Below are 21,968 nucleotides of genomic sequence, written 5' to 3' on the forward strand. Positions count from 1 at the left end.
TGCATTTTCGGGCACATAAATCACACTTCCACCCATCTGTGCGTTTATAAAATTGTTACTCAACTACCCAGCTGCAGAACGTGCTGTCTGTGTGACCTTATTACTGTGCTAGCGCGGCTAGCTCTGTATTAGCGCGGCTAACGCTGTATTAGCGTGGCTAGCGTTGTATTAGCGCGGCTAACGCTGTCTAGCGCTGCTAGCGCTGTGCTAGCGCAGCTAACGGCATGCATTACAGCTTACTGACACTCACAAAAACAAACCACATAAAGGACAAAAAGGATTAATACACTCACTGAAGCGCCGTCGTTCATGCTGGTAGCCGTGGTTGACCCCGGTATTGTGAAGTGAACCGTCTGCGTCACATGACCGGAGGAGCGCCACGTGATTGGCTGGGCGTTGGTTCGATTTTGGCCAGGATCGATTGTTTACACCTGAGTCCCCCGGATGTGAACAGCGAATTTTTTGACAGTGAATTTTTTAACATTGAATTTTTTGATGGCGAATTTTGAACACTGAATTTTTTGATGGCGAATTTTGAACATTGAATTTTTTTGATGGCGAATTTTGAAGACATTGAATTTTTAACTGGTTTTTAGAAATTTGATTAGCTAAATTCAGGCATGAAAAATTCACATATGTAATTTTGATGCAAAAAAATTCAAAGAAATTCAGCAGCTTTAAAAATTCAGAATCTGATGAGTCTGATTTGCTTCCATACATTTTTTCCACATTTTGGACGACATACTAAACTATGACGTTTTTGTCATATTTCGGATGACATACTAACCTATGATGTTTTAGTGACATTTTGGACAACATACTAAACTATGACATTTTAGTGACATTTTGGACAACGTACTAAACTAAGACATTTTTTCCACGTTTTGGACGACATACTTAACTATGACGTTTTTGTGACATTTTGGACGACATACTAAATTCTGACATTTTTGTGACATTTCGGATGACATACTAACCTATGACGTTTTTTCCACATTTTGGACGACATACTAAACTATGACGTTTTTGTCATATTTTGGACGACATACTAAAGTATGATGTTTTAGTGATATTTTGGACGACATACTAAACTATGATGTTTTAGTGACATTTTGGACAACATACTAAACTATGACAATTTTTTCCACATTTTGGACAACATACTAAATTCTGACGTTTTTGTGACATTTCGGACGACATACTAAACTATGACGTTTTTGTCATATTTCGGATGACATAGTAACCTATGACGTTTTTTCCACATTTTGGACGACATACTAAACTATGACGTTTTTGTCATATTTTGGACGACATACTAAACTATGATGTTTTAGTGACATTTTGGACGACATACTAAACTATGATGTTTTTGTGACATTTTGGACGACATACTAAACTATGACGTTTTAGTGACATTTTTGACAACATACTAAACTATGACATTTTTGTCATATTTCGGACGACATACTAAACTATGACGTTTTTTCCACATTTTGGACGACAGACTAAACTATGACGTTTTTGTCATATTTTGGACGACATACTAAACTATGATGTTTTAGTGACATTTTGGACGACATACTAAACTATGACGTTTTTGTGACATTTTGGACGACATACTAAACTATGACATTTTTGTCATATTTCGGACGACATACTAAACTATGACGTTTTTGTCATATTTCGGATGACATACTAACCTATGATGTTTTAGTGACATTTTGGACGACATACTAAACTATGACATTTTAGTGACATTTTGGACAATGTACTAAACTATGACATTTTTTCCACATTTTGGACGACATACTGAACTATGACGTATTTGTCATATTTTGGACGACATACTAAACTATGATGTTTTAGTGACATTTTGGACGACATGATGTTTTTGTGACATTTTGGACGACATACTAAACTATGACGTTTTTGTGACATTTTGGACGACATACTAAACTATGACGTTTTAGTGACATTTTGGACGACATACTAAATTCTGACGTTTTTGTGACATTTCGGACGACATACTAAACTATGACGTTTTTGTGACATTTTGGACGACATACTAAACTATGACGTTTGACATTTTGGACAACATACTAAACTATGACGTTTTTGTCATATTTTGGACAACATACTAAACTATGACTTTTTTACCCCATTTTGGATCACAAAAAGAATTGATGGGACTCAGAAACACCCCACAGTTTAATCATTTGTTCCTTGTATGATTTCCAACTGATAAATCATGGTCAATTTGTAGTAGGATTGCAATCATGTGATCATCAGCAGGTAACTGACACAATGTTCACTTGTTTTAATTTAATGTTTAAAATTAAATGAGGTGTTCCTTGTGTCATTTCTGACTTCCCCTGAAAATTTCATCCAAATCGGTTTTTGAGTGATGTTTCACACTGACACAGACAAATTCACAAACGTACGCCGATCGTCACATAACTCCGCCGTTCCTTGGCAAAGTAATAAACAACTTAGTCTTCGTTCTGTAAGACACTGAACCTGCATCTACTATATAATGAGGCTAATGTTGTATTGTAAGGTCGCATGTTCCATAATGTGGTTTGGCTATTGGCTAGCGGTAGCCAAGTGCTTAACACCGAAGCAAGAAATTAAGTATTTTCCTTCTAAGATTAGTTTAGAAATCTAATTCTGAAGAAATAAAGCATGAAAAATTACACCAGGCACCAAGCAAAACCAATGATTAACCTCCATTTATTAAATATCAGCAATTCCTACCCCCGCTGGTCACAAAGCAGAACTGCAACACGTGAAATTAGTAAAGATGCCATCAATGCACACATAGGAGGCACTTCCGGTTGATACTTTCAAAGTAAAGCTGTTAAAGTTAACTAAAACGCAAACTTCTTAGGTAATGAGTTATAAGACTATTAAATATAGTTTGTCTAAAATAAACGTATTCACATACAACATAAAGTAAATCTGCATTCTAATTGAGAAGTTGTGTATTTATTGTAAGTCGTACTGGCAAATTAGATGTACGGATAAAACCATCTTAAGCCGTATTTGCAGAAGCCATGAAAACTGACACAAGGAAAGTATTACCACAAAGTATATACTTTATTTCAGGCCAATTTCAAAGTATCATATGAAGAAAGATATAATGTAACAGAATTTATTGTTCTAAAACACATGCACATATCTATCAAAAAAATGAACAGATCATTACTGAATATAAATTCATTTCATGTGCATTTAGAAAACTCTAAATACAAAATCCTTTAACTTGTGATTAGTTCTACTGCTACGAGAGTCAACAGCTAATATGCTCTGACAATTACACACTACGTAAGCATAAAATCAGGTTTGTGTGACAAAATGCATCATTGCATCAAAATGAAAACTCTAGCCGTGCAATACAAGCACTGTGGTGTACCACTCATTTTAGTTGCATTGTTCTCACCAACACTGTTCGTCCATCTTAAAATCCATCAACATATGATTTAATGATCAGTAAAATCAAAACTAAAAAGAGGTTTCTCACACAGAATAAAAAAATTGTTCATGTCCTCTATTCTAAAAAAAATATATATATATATATATTTATTTATTTATTTATATGTATAGTGTTCCATCAAGTTAATGCTACCAATTTAGTATTGGCTGGCAACAGAATCAGTGTGACATCCTGCGGCCTCGACCAAAGGCATGCACAGCAGGCTGATTATTCAAAAGTTACTGCAGTAATGCAAAGATGTAGTCATCGTGTAAACATCAAAAATAACGTGATTATGAGAGAATTGTCAGTGTGTTGTCTCCACTGCGGCTGTAGCAGTTTTCTTAATCAGAGTATGTAAACATGTGAGTGCTTAATAGAAGAATCACTTGCGTCTCTGTTCGAAAAACCTCATCCTTTAAAAATCTCAGGGTTAGTCACTCAAAACAACCATCTAAAAAATAAAAAAGAATCTCTCAGCTGGACCTATTCAGACGTGTCCATTTTTAACACTTAGAAACGTACGTCATTTTTCTCATTAGCTTATACAGTTTGTTCATACAGAGGCTGATTTACAAATCATACCATTTCTGGACTCTGAAGATAGAAGCAAAAAAAAAAAAAAAAAGTGTTAGTGTCATTACAAAAACATCTTTGGAATCTGCCACAACAATTCCTGACTGAGATAACTGATTGTTTCTTAATTATTCCGCAAAAAAAAAGAAAACCGACAATCTGCGTAACTCGCCGCCATCAGTCAAACCCTGACCTTCTACACTACCCCTTGACATGACTCTTAAACCTGCTTAAACTTGTCCAAGCTGTATAATCCTGTCCTTTAAACACCCAACACAGCATCTCGCAATGGAGTTCAGCTCCTCTTTAGGAAGACTGTTCAAACATGGAAACTCTTGTTTACTATACGCTGTCACAAGGTTTAATTGATCAAAGAGCTATAGTTTCTGCCGAGGCTAGACATCTGCTTTTTTTGGTTAATGTTTAGGAAAGATAATAAAAAAAAGCTGCATGTGATCAACAAAAATACAATAACACTAATATGTATATAGTAAAGCAGAGACAAAAGAAATCAGCTAAATGTTTTTTTTTGTTGTTTTTTTTTTTTTTTCTCGAAAAGCCAAAACCAAATCAATCCGTGTCTCGGCAGATTTAATCTTGGTGATGTGCTGTGATAACAGAGAACCCTGTTAAAAACGTTTCAATTTATCTATGAAAGAAAAGGAAACAAAAAAAAAAGCAAAAAAAAATGCCATTTGATCTAAGCTATCATACATATGTAGTAACCTAAAAATAAAATACTAAAAAGATAAAACAAATGAATCGTGAATTAGGCTTGGATAAGACTGAGATACAAAGAAGCTAGGGTTAAAAAAAAAACAAAAGAGAGATCCCTAAATCCCCTCGTGCTTATAAACAAAAATACAATGTTCAGTAATCAAATTACTGAACATTAGAGGAAAAATCAGCTGATGTTTACGAGTACAGCCTTTATGCTTATTGCTGCATCACAGAATCGTGGGTAATTGTTCGTGTTGCTCGCGTCTCAAAAAAATACATCTGAAGGCACTTGATCTATCAAAGGTTTAACTTAGACTTGCTGGCACAGCCAAGCAGCAATGTAGTCGGTCCCCAGGTTCCAACCCTCGTCCCATCCCCCCCTCAGCAAAGCCAACGTGTCCAAACTGGGCCTCACATTTTACCTTTACTCCAAATCAGTATTGTTCATTATGCTTCAAATACATCATTTTTGGTTTCTCAGGCTTGTCAAAAAAAACAAAAACAACACAAGAACAAAAGAATAACAACTTACAAGGCCAAATATAAAGCTACTTAAGCTAGATGCAATCATCCCAAACACAGTTAAGTAGTGCAGCTTCAGGCTATATTGCAAGAAAGAAAGAGGCTCCAGAGGCTCCAGGTGATAACTGATAATGGCAGTCCTTACAGAAAAGTACATGCACCCGCCCAGTTCAGCTACGAGGGGAGACCAGGGGGAAGGAGTGACCCCCTGCTCTGGGGTAAATATGCCCTAGATTCACTGACAGACCTGTGAAAGATTTGAGGACCCTTGCATAATTGTCTGTTCATAGGCCAGCCTTGAAGACACAGACAAAACAAAGAGATAACACACCAGTGAAAAGAACTGAACAATACTGCCTGTATAAGAGGGTTGGCCTTAAACGCTGAGACAGACAGAGAGAAGTCCAGAGAGGCTCGCTGAAATGTCTGGTAAAAGCATCTATGAATCCTTCACAGATTAGAGCAGGCAGAAGTTCAGAGTGTAGGGAGGAGGAGGAAGGAGTCTTCTATAACCATGTGAGGAAGCTCTCCTTGTCGATCTTGGTAGCTGCCAGCACAGACTCCATGTCGTTGAGGATGTCGGAGCTCAGGGCCTCCTGCAGGCTGGGCATCAGCTCTTCGCCCTCCACCGCCATGCTCTCGCTCTCCAGGGTGCCCAGGTCCACGTCTGTCCCCGGGATGGTATCCAGATAATCGGGGAAACGGCTGGGCTGTGTCGCCATGGAAGTTGGAAGCGGGTCCCCTGATGAACAGAAAAATAATGTTAAAATTATTTGAGTATTTTAAAGTACAGCCTGGTGCATAATAATAAAGATAACGACTAAACCATTCTCCCATCTTTCTCTACAGATTGAATACGAGAAGCTCCCATGTGATGTCATGGTGAGACCTAAAGAAAGCATTGTTTCTGCTTCCTTGGGGACATGCACACTTGGTATACTACTATCTAGTTCACGCAGAGGACTCCATCCACTCCCCTGTAGCATAGTTGCAGAAATTTTGAGCTGCACAAAGATGCCCACATAGGATGATGCAATCTACATACTTGGCAGTAGTGTGTATGTGTGGAATACATAGATAAAAGTAGAGTCCTCCAAACAGATGTTGTTATATTTCTAGTCTGATCAAGTCCACTTGAAAGACTCTATGCACTGGGTAGTAGCTGCATATGCTGCACACTACTGCCAAGTATTATTACCTCTGTAGCATATCTGATGAAGACACGTTACGTAGACCCTAGCAGACCCTCATGCACTTGTGGACCTTGAAGGTATAGGGCCAGCGTCTAACTTTCTACATCCATGAGTACATAACGGTCTGCTTGGACTGGCTTAGCGTAGCTTCTGTTAGCTGTACCCCGGCCGATCGGATTTTGGTTGGATGACAGGAAACGTAGCCCTAAATAGAAGCCCGCAGTTTACAACCCATTAGCTCGCTTTTTAAATCTAATTCCCCCACTCAGGAACACATCCGCTGACAAACTCTGGTTATTGGCAGTTCCATCATGAGAAATGTCAAGTTAGAGACTGTAGCCAAAAGTATCCCTGGGGTCAGAGTGGTGAATGGTGAATTATATTTAACACTACTAGCTAAGGATAGTCACCTAATGACCAATCTACTTCATACTTTAAAGGCCTCACAGTACCATATGATCCTAATGGAGCACTTTGCTCTCAGCGTGCAGACTTAGTTGTAGCTTCAAGAGTTTACAAAACCAAAACTGAGGGAGATATCCTCTGTAATTTTTCGATGAAGTTCAAAACTTTCCTTTTCATGTAACCCTGGTCTTTTACAATACATGCAATGATTGCACGTCACTAACTTTGTCTTCTTTCCCTTGTAGTTTGTGTTTTGTCCTCTGCAGGTATCTCTGGATCCTGAGGTACACATTTCTCGTCTGTGGTTAATGGCCCCAACAATTTCCCCAGTGTCATCTCAGGGCTCTTGGCATAATAAGGTTAAGACCTTACAGTATTACAGACAGAAACCAAACAAATCCAAGAACTTGCACAAAGAAAACACTGGATTTGTTGGGTTTCTCTCACAGCATGGTCAGGATTTCACTTGATGCTGTGCATTCAATATTAACACCTGTGTTACGTACTTTCTGATACCACTGGCAGGTGCGCATCTACGATTTCACTATGGACTTCAAACTAGAGCAGAGAGCAACTTTCATGGTCTGTGTCAATCTGCCAGGATGATCCACCTATCATGTGAAGGATCATCACTGGTGACTAGAGGTGAGTCTCCAGTTCTGACCCAAACACCAAACAGCAGTCTTTGTGGTGCAAAAGCCTGAACGCTCTTTGACATTCAGTGGAGTTCTGCACTGTGAAATTGTTCCCCATGGGCAGATTGTCAACTTCTACTGTAACATCCAGAGGCCCCTGAGGGAGAACAATCATCAAAAACCAACTAAAGTGTGGCATGAATGTGCCGTGGACCAGCACACAGCAAGGTAATTGCACACCGTTTTGTTCAGCCACAACAGTCTTCGCTCTCCACCTGCTCTACTTGCTATAACTTTTACTTCTTCTCTAAAATGAAATTGACATTTAACGGTCACCATTTTGACACAATAGGGTAGATTGAACACACACTGCAGATGGTGCTTGACACGGTTACATAACAGGACTTCTACAGAGCGCTACAAAAGCGGTCAACTGCGGCAAGCTGAGACCACTTTGAAAGGAACAGCAGCCAAATATAAATGAGATACCTTTTATAAAAGGCAGTGACATAACTTTTTGGTTGCATCTTGCACATAGAACAATCACATCAAATTCCTAGCTGTAACTACAGGGTTGGAGATGTGTCGACTTTGTAAGGACTACAATAAGCCAAAACTGTTATCTTTATCAGGAGTCTAATACAAGTACAAGATGCGATGAAAAACCTGATATAAATTCAGCCAGCGTTCACTTCAGTGCAGTGCACATTCACAGCAACACACCAGTCTTAGCACTGCTGTCACTCCTGTAACACTCCCTGGAAGACCTGTTATGTAACCATCTGTGCTGATATCCTCCACCGTGTAAAAATGGCAAACCTTCAACTGCGACTAGGGTGAGTGGGGAGTGATGATGTTGTTGTGGCCAAATAACTCATGTGCAATCACCGTGCTGTGACTGGGTGGACAGCGCAAATGCTGCACCCACATGCCACAGATTTGGTCGTTAGCGCCGAATGCTCTAACTCCAACACTTCAGGATGGTACAGTAGAACTCTGTCTTGACAACCTGACACTGGAGGACGGATTTGCGGTGCACAACCCTGTGAATGTCAAGAAAATGACAAGTGTGCTCTAGATGCCCTGTTCTTCGACTGTTAAAACTGATGTTTGGTCTGTGGGTCAAAGCTGCAGACCCACTTCTTATCACCATTAATAATCTTCCACATGAAGGCAGGGTCATACTGGGCTTTAATGGAAACAGTGTGTATCTGTTTGCACTGTGCTCTAGTTCATGATAATACCAAAAATGTGCACCTACTCAAAAAAATAATCAAAACATAGATCCTGATGTTTATAGCATCACATCCCATAGCATTTTGACTTATGACAGTTGCATCTGTTACCTTTTATGCACAACAGAAACAGTCCTGGAACTTTTTGATTGTACCTTGTAAAAATCTATACTGATCCACTTCAGTGAATATGCTAATTAAAAGGGAAAGTTTCTACATCGGATTTATGCAAAAGTAACTTAGCTTAACTTAAATTTGTCATGCAACAAAATAGTTACCCTAACCTTATTTCTGACACACATTGACATGGCCTAAACTGAGAAGATGTTTAATTGAATTTTTTTGAGTTCTGACTCTTTTTTTGGAATTTTCTTTCATTCAACTCAATTCTGGGCTTTAAATCTCTTAATTCTGAGAAAAAAGACCAACAAAATCTAGACAAAGTGATGATATCTCCTCTATTTCCAGACTCACCTGTGTCCATCTCATCCACGCTGTTGAGGAAGTCATCTGGAGTGCGAGGGACGCTGTAGCTGCTCATACTCAAGCCGCTGTCTGTGCTCTCATCCCTGGAGTGGTAGGTCCCGCTGGAAACACAACAAATCTGGGTTATGAACTCTGAGCCATCTCTAATAAACATCCTATTTTAAGTCAAGCTGAAGCAAATAAAAAGCTCTTTGTCTCGAGTTTAATGACATTCACTTAACTCTACTTTGAAACTGAACTTAATTAAATGACAAAACAAAGCACGCAGCCTTAAAAATAAAAGTCTGGCCTTAATTCCCTTAAGGGACCTTTAAACAGTGATATCGATGAGAACAACTATGGCGACTAATGAACACTGACACCACTGAAATGCAGCTTCACTTCTTCGCCCTATATTGCGGAATATAGGAAAAAGAGCAACAATGAAAGTAACAGAGACAAAAGGGGAGACAGAGAAGACATTTGACAAGCCTATACTAATTAGCAGAAAAATATGTAGGCAGAGTATGGCAGAGGCAGGATGAATGAGGCCATTGTGAGAGCAGGAGAGTGGAGGCAACAGGGGGAGGAGGGGAGATTAGGTTGGCCTGTCTACTGACTGGACCACATGTTCTCATGGCCTGCTTGCTATTCAGCTCTTTCCTCACTTTGTCTGCTCCCAGAAGAACTAGAGCTTGAACTGCTAGGAATTATTTCCCAGAATGCCACGGAGCAACATTAACAGAAGAGGAAAAAACTTTGTAATTTCAGCTGTTGTCAGATCTAGTTTCAATCCAGCAGGTTGTGTGTCTTTACTGGCAGTGGCTAGTGTCCTCAATTTGAAAAAGTGTGGTTTTATTTATCCCCCCACCACCACACACAACTTGCATCACCATTCAAGGTCTGATTGCCTTTATTGCAGCAGTTGTACACCAGAGGTCATCATTGTGCAATGAACTCCAGCACAGATCTGCTGGTCTGAATGAGTCATTACCATGTGAAGAGGGTTAAGCTCGGAGACTGGCCTTCTGTTTTTACTACTTGTGTGACTTGAGGAGCTCTCACCAGGGCTCAAACTCAAACAGCCGAGCTCACAGGCTCTCTCAAACATTAAGTCTGATGAACTGAGCCACAGTGGGAGCCAAGTCGGCTTACGTCAGCGGGATTGTGCAGTTCTAGGGGAATATTTCCTCCACTTACACAATCCTGGCTTCTGTAGGAAACTAACCTGTTGAGGAATGGGTCGGAGCTGTTGGCGGTCATGGTCCGGGCATCTTGGGCCATTGGGGAGGACACAGGGTTTGTGCTGCCATCTTGATCCATACTGGTGGGCAGCTGGTTCCTTAGAGCGAGCTCCTGAGGATAATAAGCACATGAGCAACACCATCAATCCTACCCTTAACCTCGGAGGCTAATTATACACAGCTACAGCTGGGTGAAGACATTTTATGATTGTCTTGTACCCCTGCTGCTCTGCATAAAATGTCAAACTATGGAAGACGCAATCCGCCAACATGGTGTTCTTCATTTCTCGCCGTAGAGAGTGTCATATTACATGAGGGGGCCAGCCACAGTTGGAGACAATTGTTTTCTACACATGCTGTATCAGATAAGGCTGAGGATATGAAGTCATGCCGTTCTTTTTGCCCTCCTTCCTTCGAAGTCCCTGAATGGGAAGGTGAAACGACTCGACCAGTGTCACTATTTTGAGAACTCATTAAACTTTTACAGGGAAACGGAGAAAGGGAGGCAACCGATGGAAGGTGACGTTTTTAGTACGTATATAAAATTGCTTCTCGACACCCTGTCACTTAGCATCTGATTAGCTGAGCTGCACTTTAGAACAGCTCCCGCTAAACTGTGAGTTTGAATCACAGCCGTGTGCCAAACTGGCCTTGATTGCTGTGTCAAAACAAGCACGGGTTTAGTTAAACTGCAGCTAAACTGGGTGAGTCACACAATGCAGGATCCCAAAATCTGAGCCCTAGCATGCGCTTTTATTTGCTCTGTATTATTGCGATCCGTGTTCTCTTCTGTAAGATTTCCAGTGTGAGTCATAATCCCACATTGTCACACAATTATCAACTAAGTAAATAATTACTCCTTGAGGGACACTGTGTACAGAACTGATGCAACACTGATGATTAATTTAATTCCAGGGATTTACTTGAAGTCAGAAACCATCTCTCTGCTGCACGCCAACTTCTTTTCTTTTGGAAAAAAGGACTTATTTTGACAGAACATGTGTCCTTGTACTTGTAATAGCTGACAAGATAATAGAAGTGATAATGCTCCACTGTTACAGCATGTTTGCCTGTTTGTATCCTTACAACTGACTGCAGAATGAAACTGCTGCATAAATACTGTTAGCTCATGGTAAAGCTCTCAATAGTATTTGTTTCTGTGACATTTCTGAATAACTGACTGTGTGTCCTGCTTGCATGCACTGGGCTTGTGGCATTGTGTTAACCACTGTTGTGAATAAAGTCGTATTTGTCAGACGAGCTCTGTTTTGCATCAAAAACAAACTGAGAAGTGTAGCAACTTTTTTGTGTAATTACTCAGGATGTTGTCTTGGAGAACAAATGGTAAACGATTTCACATTTTAGAAGTTAATAGAATGTATCAGAACTGTATAAATCTGCACTCATATCGAACTTTATGAACATCAATTAAGCCACGGCTGCAGCAGCTTGAAGCCAAACTTCAGAATCAGTGACCTTCACAGTTCAGGTGAAGCCTACAGGACACAGCAACTGGGTCAGACTAAACCACAGGTGCAGTAAAACCACAGCTCGTGAGGACACAGCAGTGGGGTTTAAGTGATCCACCCAATCACTTTTCATCACACGTCCGCTATGTGGAATACATCCGAGTGTGGCAAGTTTTGCCCGAAAGTTGAACTCCCCTACACAGACGTATAACCGGCATAGTTGCACAATTTCCTGCGATAATCGCGCTCTGCTATATTTGCAAATAGACTATAGCCTCCGTAATCCAAACAAAAGTTACAGAAACTCTGGGGTTAATGGAATCCCGCAGATTGCCTGATAGAGGCTCTTTAAATGTATACAGTCTGGGCTGGAGTCCTTTTTCCATCACACTCAGAGTTGAGAAGCTTGTGTGTCATCTTATGTTGTTTTCTTTGCATAATCAATGCTTATCTATCACAATATTTATCACAAGACGCCAGGAGAATCCAGGCAAGAAGGCAACGTGCACTCCAGTAACCTTGTTACTCGAAAACCTTTGACATCCACATGCACGTATAACTTGGTTAGAAACCTGTTTAAGGCTTTGACATGGCAGAGAAATTCTTAATCCCTCATCCCATTATGGAAACCAGTTCTCTCTTTTGCATGATGTTTCAAAAAGCTGACAATAGCCAGGTTACTTAAGCATGCAGCACATGTGCTTGGAGGGCTTTCGGTAAGAACAGTCCAAATCACTCTCCCTTTACGGTCTGGTGCAGGAACACGCTCGGGTCACTTCCTACACTGTGAACTTTAAACAACCCATGTGAATGGTATGGTAAACAAAGTCAGCAGCACTCTCATTCATAATCATAAAGCTCTGTTTCTGGTGTTATGACACAGCCTTGAGTAAACTACTGCACTCTGCTGCACCACCCTGTGTGGGCGGCACTGTGACACATCACCATTAGGAAGTGATAAAATTACCACAGATGACTCACAAGACTTCATTGCAGGGTGGTGTAACAATAAAGACTGATCAAAGAGGCTGGAGATCCACCACTATACCTATAAATGATGACTCATATTTAAGGACCTATTCAAGTGTATGTTTTTCATCATAAACATTTTGCACTTACTCAACAAGTAAGCAATGTTGGGGTTCAGTGTCTTGCTACTAAAAGCATTTGTTCTTACATGAGGCCTCGGATGTGTTTTTTGAAGTGCTTTAACTCCGATTTCTAACCTGTGGTCTCTGCCGAAGTAGCTCCTGTTGCTTCAGTCTCAGTCTTTCCTTCTCAATCTGCTGCAGTCTCAACTGGTTGTTGCCTCCCATGACTGCGCTGTGGTGGCTGGGAGGCAGCTGCCCTCCCTGTTTCACCGGAGCACTCTGGGTGATCCTCTGCTGGTTCAGGGCTGCAAAAGAAACAGGGGTTCAGACGTCAGTGTTCATTTTAAAAGACTACGATGGAAGTGCTACGGCAAAAAAAAAACTTGAGAGATCTATTAAAGGAGCGACTGGAAAACTAACTGCTGCTAATACAGTATATACACAATCCTACTGGGGCGAAATGTCCAAACTTGACAGTAAAATTTAATTTCAGAAAGATCTAAAATAGGATTCTTATTATGCTCTTGTGCATTTCAAGTTTTTGTTGCATATTCTCGGGTGACTAATTTGCACATTCCTCCACATTGGAAATAATTATATTACTTTTTTTGAGTTATAACCCACTTATTACACTTAATGCTTCTTATTTATCTTGCTACACTCAATACCAAAGACTGGCACTAAAACACCAAGGCAGTTTCCTTGTATGTGAAAATCTACTTGGCAATAAAACCTTTCCGATTCCGATGAAAAACCCACTGAGTCACAATTAAGGGAAACTTTATCTTCTGGACTTTAATCCATTAACACCCATGTAGCTTTGGCAATGGCAATTCTTAATAACTGGTAGTAAAATATAACACAAACAGGATCCTTATCTGTCCATAAATACAGTAGCATCACTGCAGCTGCACCTTCCTAATTCCTAGCTGCACTTTAACACCACACAACAAGACTGACAACTTGAACGTTTGTCTGCATGGTGAACTTGTAAAAAGACAGAAGCCAGTGCAGCAGGTTGTGTAGGACGAGGGAAGTCCCACCACAAGTTTTCTCCCGTGTCTGAAACAATCACTATTCCTGTAAGACCTGATCCCCTCCCACTCACTGACTAAGACAGGCTTTGTTAGTTTTGTACACTGCATCAGTCATGACTTATCCTTTCAACTGTGCGTTTTGTTTCGTTCTAAACAAATCGCAGATTATCCCTCAAGACTGTTTCCTTACCCTGGCCTGATGGCTCAGTAGATTTAATAAATACAATATGAGAATGTTGTGCTCAACCTGACACACTTATTTAACATAGCTCTACCTCAGGTTATGTAAATACCATGCACCTATTAAGTTTTACATTTGTTGCCTCTTTCACACAACAAATGTAGCTGCATTGTGCACTAGCAAGCTAACTACATGCTTACAATATCAGAACAAATGTGTTTATACTAAAAACACAGCTGTTCCCCTGTGAAATCTTTATTCTTTACTGTAGTGGGGGTGGGTCTAATAAACATAAGTATAAAGCAAAGCCAAGCAGTGCTGTAATCTATGCATGCAAAGTAGGTCACACATTTTATCAGTGTAGTAGAGAAAGAGAAGCAAATGTGCTTGACCACAAGGGGTGTAACAGTAATGGAACCAATGAGGAGTGCTGTTTGCTTATGTGCTTGAAGCAGCAACCACAACAAAGCTTTGGCGGAGGCACAATTTTCATGCGGGGCTGCCTCTCCGTGCTGTCCTGCCCGCCCCGGCACCTTTCTCATCACCATTCAATCACTGTCTGTTTACACTATTGCAGGAGCTGAATGAACTGTGGCTGAGGGCTCTCCCTGGGAAGCTCTGGAGGCCCCACCCTGCCCTGCCTCCCATCTCTCTCCCTCTCTGTCCACACTGCCTCCCCCATCAAACCCCACCCCAGCCCCGCACATGCCCACAAACACACGGAGTCACGGAGTCGCCTCCTCTCTCTCCCACACACACTGACTGAATCCATGGGAGGCTGTGTTACTTCTCCCCGCTTCTTATCTTTGGCAGATACTGAGGCCTTTTGTGGCTGGATCGCTCCGCCATCAGGGCACCATTAACTGTTCTCATGACAGAGTTGCTGCACACGGGCCATGTCAGCGGCTGTAGATCTGTTAAGGCCCGAGCTTTGAAGAAGAGTCGCGTTCAAGTGAGGGCCGAGATCCACCCATACACAAGGTAGAGGTTTAAAGAAAAAAAAATCTGATTTCTAACATCCTGGGTCTTTATTTTTGACCACGGTTTCTATCGATGGGAATAACATGTCCACCAAGTCTCACACAGAAGAAGAAAAAAATATCAGACAGCCAAAGCAATATGAAAGAAACATGCTGCAAAATTATTACCTAAACAGTCCAACTCCCATCAAAATTCACAGACGGAACACATAAATCAACTCTGGCTGACCAAACTTTCCATTGTTATGCAGCGCACAGATCAGTTGTACCTCCAAATCTAGTGGTTTATGTAATCTGGATAATGTGGCAAATACAATACTTTCAGGACAACTATGCGAATAAAACCGAAATTGAAGTTAACTGGAATTTTCCTTCAGGGCAGCAGAGCTTCTGCTGAAGTCAAGGACTCCCTCATAGACCAAACAGCAAATAACAACCAATGTTACAGGAGGAACTATGCACAAACAGTGAAGATATCAAAGTAGGGAATTACATCTGTGGGCGAGATAGATGCAGAGCACAGGTTCACTTCAGGGCCAGAGTGATAGTTTTAAAGGGAGGCCAGCTCAGGGTAAGAAGGCGGAGTGTGTGTGTGTGTGTGTGTGTGTGTGTGTGTGTGTGTGTGTGTGTGTGTGTGTGTGTGTGGTTGTAGGAGGGGGGTTGGTTTAAGTCAGCAGCACATACAGGCGGTGACTGCTGGTGGGCCAAGCAGATAAGAGACAAGTTAATGCCGTCTGCCTTTTGTCTTCTTCACGCACTCCTGCAACACAACGAGCCAACAACACAGGCTCTTATCGGCCGATCACACTGGCAGGCACATTACACCACCAGATCACCTGGGGCAGGTAGAGCTGAGGGTGTGCCAGCTGTGGGAAGTTTCTCTACGTGACCAGGGCACAGCACCTTTGAAGGCTTAGTAAATATTTGTCTGCTGTCGATTTAACAAGTTAAAGAAAGAAAAAGAAGGCCCTTTGGGAAGGTGTTGTGTTTCAAACGTCAAGATAAGCAAAGTGGGGAAACAGTCTGGAAGTGATACAAACACAGTTTTTATCATCTTGTACTCCAGCAAAGTCTGATTGAAACCAGCCTGTGTTGATCTGACTCCGGACGCCAAGAAAAAAGTTTATCAGGCAGTACTGACAGTGTACGGCACCATATCCGAGAATTCTATTAGTAGACAACAAGTTAGAATTGTATTGATTTGAAATAGTGTCTTTGTTTTATTGCAAATAAGGTCTTGCAGATGAAAGTGAAACTAAATCTATTAATGCTTTTTTATTCTCCTAATCCATGATAAAATCATCTGAAAGGTTTTTGCCAGTCAGTTTATCCGTATTACATAAAACATCTTAACAGGGAGGAAGTTGTAGTAGTTTATAGTTCTAACAAAACTGTTTGAATTAAGTTTTCTTGACCAACAAAAGTGCAGGGTGCTGCTAACTTTCACATATTGTCATTTTTCTGTTTTTTTTTTTTAACAATGCAAACATGTGTGTGTGTGTGTGTGTGTGTGTGTGTGTGTGTGTGTGTGTGTGTGTGTGTGTGTGTGTGTGTGTGTGTGTGTATATATATATAATTTATTTATTTATTAAACGAAGAACACAACAACAAAAAGATGTGAGTAGAACCAAGAATTGTAATAACAATTAGTTAAACAGACAACAGGTTGTGATTGTGTTCAATAAATTAGTTTAGTAGAAATATTGTCATTCTTTTTGTGCAACTAAAACATAGTAATTCAGTTGTATTCATCCAATTCCAAATAAAATAATCTGAAAGATCAGTTCATTCATATTGTAAAAAAAACTTACAGTTTTCCTCAGTCGCTTTGGTACATTTCTCAGATCAGAACTGAAATTCTCTAAACTACTTGTTCAATCTTCACATCATTGTTTCACTTGTGCACATCAAAAAAGCAGTTTCTCATCTCTTTGAACAAGTTGCAAATGCTTTGGTACATCCATGCAAATGATTCTGTCCAATTCTCTGCTGTTTCCTGCATTATCAATTAATGATGTCATGTTGATCAAAATGTTTTATAATGGGTCTCTGTTGAATAGTCTCACCCTCCACAACATTCAGGCAGTAGTTCATAGCATTAGTCTTTACATGCAAAACGGTTGAACAAGTTGTCATAATATGTCAAGTATATTTCTACACATTTCCACTAGACTTTTTAAAAAAAATCGGTCCTGAATTGGTAAACTGCTCCCAGGTAAATCTTGCCTTTCTCTAACTAAAGGAAATGAATGTCTGAAGGCTTAGGGTTTTCTGAAATCGCTCGAAGACACAAGAGAAGATACTTGTGATGTGGATGAGAATTTGTGTCCCAACAGACAGGAACGTCAGGAGGTGTAGGAAGACTGCACTGGAATTCCTACAGCACTGCATGTACAGTTTTCCCTAAGGAGACTGTCCTATGTTCACATTTCTACTTCTGTTTATTTTGTTTTTTCTTTGCACTATGTAGTGCTGTTTTCCTTTCTGTATCGTAATTACGTGGTCTGTCAACAGATTACAATACAAACAGGAAAAGCGTAAATGTGAATCTTGTCCAGTCTCTTGCAATCAATCTCCCACATACACTAAGGTGTAACTTACAATTTACAATAATTGTCATCAAAATTTTAGCCATAGTTTACATCAGAACATCCCTCCAGAGAACACTGTTAGAACGACAACATGACTAAGCAATCTGACTGTCTGATCCACACAATGACACAAGGACTAGTCATTCTGATGCCACTGACATGTTCACTGACACAGATATTTACTTTTGAGAGATGAACTAAGGATTTTGAGCAAGAGACTGGCTTTTGCAGGTAATCCATGGTGTTTTGCTATTTGTACGAATTGTTTTGAGAAATGCACTTACTGTTTTGCAAATGTCGAGAATGATTGGAGAAATGTACCAAAGCAACTGAGAAAAACTGTAATAGGGAGAAAGTTATTATAGTATGTAGTTCCAACAAAACAGCTGGAATTAGTGCAAAGTGCTGCTGACTTTTACCAATTGTCATTGTTCTATGTTTTTATGCCACAAATGAAGTTCAATTCACCTCAACTGTGACAGATTTTTTGCAAAAAAAATCTCAGATTCTGATGTCAGTGTTTAATTTATGCTGCAGATGAATTACAATTCGCCTTCATTGTGCTGGGAAACATGGATTATGATATTTCAAAAAATAAAATAACAATGAACAAATAAAAACAGTGAAAAAAAAAAGGGCCACTGACACTATAATTGTGTCAACTATACAGGTTAGAACTGTGTTGAGTAAATGAGATGAGTTAAATATTGTCGTTCTTTTTTTGTTGGCAAAAACTGCATTTTACAGATTAAGATTAAACAAAAATACAATAATTCAGTTTTATTCACCCAATTCAAAATAAAATCAGCTGAGGCGTCAGTTCATTAACATCTTGCTATAAATCATCCTAAAAGGGAGGGAACTTATTATAGTATGTAGTTCCAACAAACCTGTTTGAATTAAGATTTGTTGATTACCAAAAGTACAGAGTGCTGCTGACTTTCACTAATTGTCATTTTTAAATGTTTTTTATGCTGCAAATGAAGTTCATTTCACCTCAACTGTAGAGTTTTTTGGGAAAAAATCTCAGATTCTGATGTTATGAATAAATAAATGATTAAAATGAATGAAATCAAAAAAAAAGCAGCTACTCCACCCTTATCTCATCACTGAGGATTTCATGACAGTGATGTCATTAATAAGGTACCAACTTTTCTACTGAAATGCTCTGAAGGTTGAGGCATAAAAACATCTCATGACACTCGTTTGTCAAACAGCTTTGTGGAATCTGTGTTTTCGTGCGCTTGAGTATCTTCCTCGTGTGTTTTTCCTCGCTGCTCTGCCATAGTGGTGAGTCAGGACAACAACAATATCCACATCAGCCAGCCCTCTTTTTGAACTAAGTCACAATGCACTCATGGCTTGTTCACTGCTCACCACCTCCTTGGATCCTAAAGAGGATGCATGCTTATCCCATCGGCATTTTCTCTCTGTTCCTCCGTTTTTCTTTCTTCCCCTTTCGCCTTGCCTCTCCCCGCCCTCCCCCTCCAACCTCCCCTCTCACATTGGAGTTCTTTGACTGAAAAGGTCTGGAACAGATTAAGAGTTGGACCACAGAATAAAGAGGCCTGGCAGAGATTCAAGTCTGTCTGGAGCTCGAGCAGAATGGGGCTGTGCCTGTACTGGGCCTCACACAGGGGAAAGCCAGCCGGCAACAACCCTCAGTTAAAGGCACTCTGCTGCTTTTCTTCTCAAAGCTCAAATTAGCGTCCATTATCAAAGCAGCTGGCTTATGATTGGAGACCTACATAGCTGCAGTGTAGAGGTTTCTGAAGAAAACTAGTTTTGTTCCTATGCAAAAATGTAAAACAAATAAGTTTAAAAATATAACTACAAAGAACAATCAGGTTGTCCTTAGAGAAGCAAACCACACAACCACTTGAAATATCGCAGAGTTTTCCTAAAATCTAAAAAAGGCAAACATCAAAATGGTACAAACAACAGCAAAAGAGCAACAGAGGAGGTATAAACGTGAACCATTAGAATAATTAAGCAGAGAAAAGATTTGATCTCATGCGGAGCGAGATTATTTTTATGGCACGTAATGAGTTAACAGTCTCTGTCTCTTTCTCCCTCTCACTCGCTTTCAGGGGCCCAGCAGCCTTGTGTGTTCAAGACTTATAAATCTTCAAAGAGCTTTGCCGATCAGAGCCTCCATCTTTTCCCAGCTGCCCCGCTCCCCTTACAACTCTGTTTTCAACTTTCCTGTCTGCTTTCAAGAGCAGGACATGCAATTGCTTAAAGGAAGAAAAAAAACCTGCCCTTTAAGTGCTCAATTTGGATAAAAAAAAACCCTAAAATTAAACAGGATAACAGGCTGCGTGCTGATTCACACATGTTGCCTTTGTGAACTGGGGTGAACTTCCCTGGGGAACGCTGCCGTAATGAAAGGATGGCACCTGAAGCAGAAATGAGTCAGAGTGACATAAGTAGGAGCCTTCATCTCTGGAAGTCTTCCTGGCACACTGGAGGATTAGCTCATTCCCATGGACACACAGAAGTCTCAACACATGTACCTGGCTCTGTCACTAATTCACCAAGCCCAGCCACCACGCACTGAAAGCTAACTGTCAAACTTTAGCCTGGCCTGGGGGATTAATGGTCAACTCAGCTGTTGTGCCAACACTAAAATGGCTGACAAAAGGTTAGGTGTGACTTTTGAGGGTGGGGGTTTGGAGAAATCTGGTTTCAGCCACCAACGGTGCACACAGTCAGGACAAAACAATGTAGAGCTGTGGAATGAACTATGAATCATGCAGAATTGACATCACTATTACAATTGTGCTGTTTTCATGAACTACCAAAAGCTATTTTGTTGGGGACAGTGTGAAATCATAAAAAACTAATGTTTAATGAAATCTTTAACTCGGTTACTGGTAAAACTCCTTTTCTCAAAACAGATACATTTCTATACATTTTTCTATTCATACTTTTGAGTGTCTAATAATAAAACATTTTAATTTATTGGACAGAACTTACACAGTGTTTTACTTTAATAAAGAACTAGACTAAGAAAGAAATAACACTGTACAGTAAACTCACCGTAGCGTGGCTCAAGTCGTGGGTCCAACCAGGATGTGGTCTTGTTCTTGTGGTTGATGTAGTAAATTTCTCCCTCAGATGTAATGGCTTGTTCCCAGCCCTCAGGGAGGGGTCCTGACGAATGACAGGCATAAACGTTGTTGTTGTCAAGATTTTACACAACTATAAGCAATTGACAGGGGGCATATATACAGTATATTGCAGTTATATACACTATTAAGATTGATTTAGGCACTGATTGCATGCCCTGGAAAACGTGTGCCTGGATTTATTTGTTAATCAACTTTCTAGTCCACTTGCAGTCCATTTTGAGGATTCTGTGTGAGAAATAGTGGACATATTGACGCTTATACATGTTGAGCAACATTTACTTTTAGAGATTTCACAAATGTTAGAGTATATACATGGATTGGTTGAGCCAGTAAAATGAGAAAATATGGCTATACATGCAGAAAAATGACAGATATAATTACAGCTATTTGCATATTACATTTTGTCTCACAGAAGGTTTGTTTTTTTGCAGATCAAGTGAACCAATCACAGAGGTTGCAGTCTTCATAGCTACGATATTTAGTAACATTTCTGGGGTGCAGCGTAGCATACACAGCTAAGGTGTAATACAAAGCAGAAGTATAAACCCAGCTTAAAAGAAGCAACAAAATCAGATGCATATGCTGATGTGTACATACGTGCACAGAACTACAGACAGACAGCAAACAGGCTACATGGGCTAAAAATACCCAAAACAAATAATAGCCCAACATTTCTCACCTGTGAATGCATCATTACTATCATGGCTAAACAAACCTGTTTGTCAAATTTCAGATATTTTTTTTTAGATTTACTCACAGGTTGCTAGATAGAACAGTGACAACTAGAGAGATAGTTCATCTGTAAACTCTGCAATCTGTGAGTCACTGAGCTCCCAAACATGTCAGACAGGACCTGTAGCGTTCTGCCTCCGTCTTACCTCACCTAGGGCAAATTCCAACCGCATGGACAGAGGTGAGGTATACCGAGTAGTGACATGTAAGAACGAGACTGTACCTGACTTCCCCTGCGTGTTCTGTGAACTTAAGTAAATGCCCAGAAACAACTGGGCAATAATTC

General features: G+C 40.2%; 1 protein-coding gene across 1 annotated transcript in view; it reads right to left on the bottom strand.

Moving 5' to 3' along the window:
• Nucleotides 1-3,077: 3,077 nt before the first annotated feature.
• The window catches only part of yap1 (Yes1 associated transcriptional regulator), a 30,408-nt gene continuing 11,517 nt past the window's right edge, over nt 3,078-21,968 (bottom strand). Inside the window, exons 4-8 of the mRNA XM_023280482.3 lie at nt 20,859-20,972; nt 13,163-13,332; nt 10,452-10,579; nt 9,233-9,345; nt 3,078-6,032 (exon numbers count right to left, since the gene is read on the bottom strand). Of these exons, the coding sequence (XP_023136250.1) occupies nt 5,797-6,032; nt 9,233-9,345; nt 10,452-10,579; nt 13,163-13,332; nt 20,859-20,972 (761 nt within the window). The 3' untranslated portion in view covers nt 3,078-5,796. The remainder of the gene's footprint in view (nt 6,033-9,232; nt 9,346-10,451; nt 10,580-13,162; nt 13,333-20,858; nt 20,973-21,968) is intronic.

This window comes from Amphiprion ocellaris, chromosome 7 (genome assembly GCF_022539595.1).
Source record: "Amphiprion ocellaris isolate individual 3 ecotype Okinawa chromosome 7, ASM2253959v1, whole genome shotgun sequence".
NCBI classification, from domain to species: domain Eukaryota; kingdom Metazoa; phylum Chordata; class Actinopteri; family Pomacentridae; genus Amphiprion; species Amphiprion ocellaris.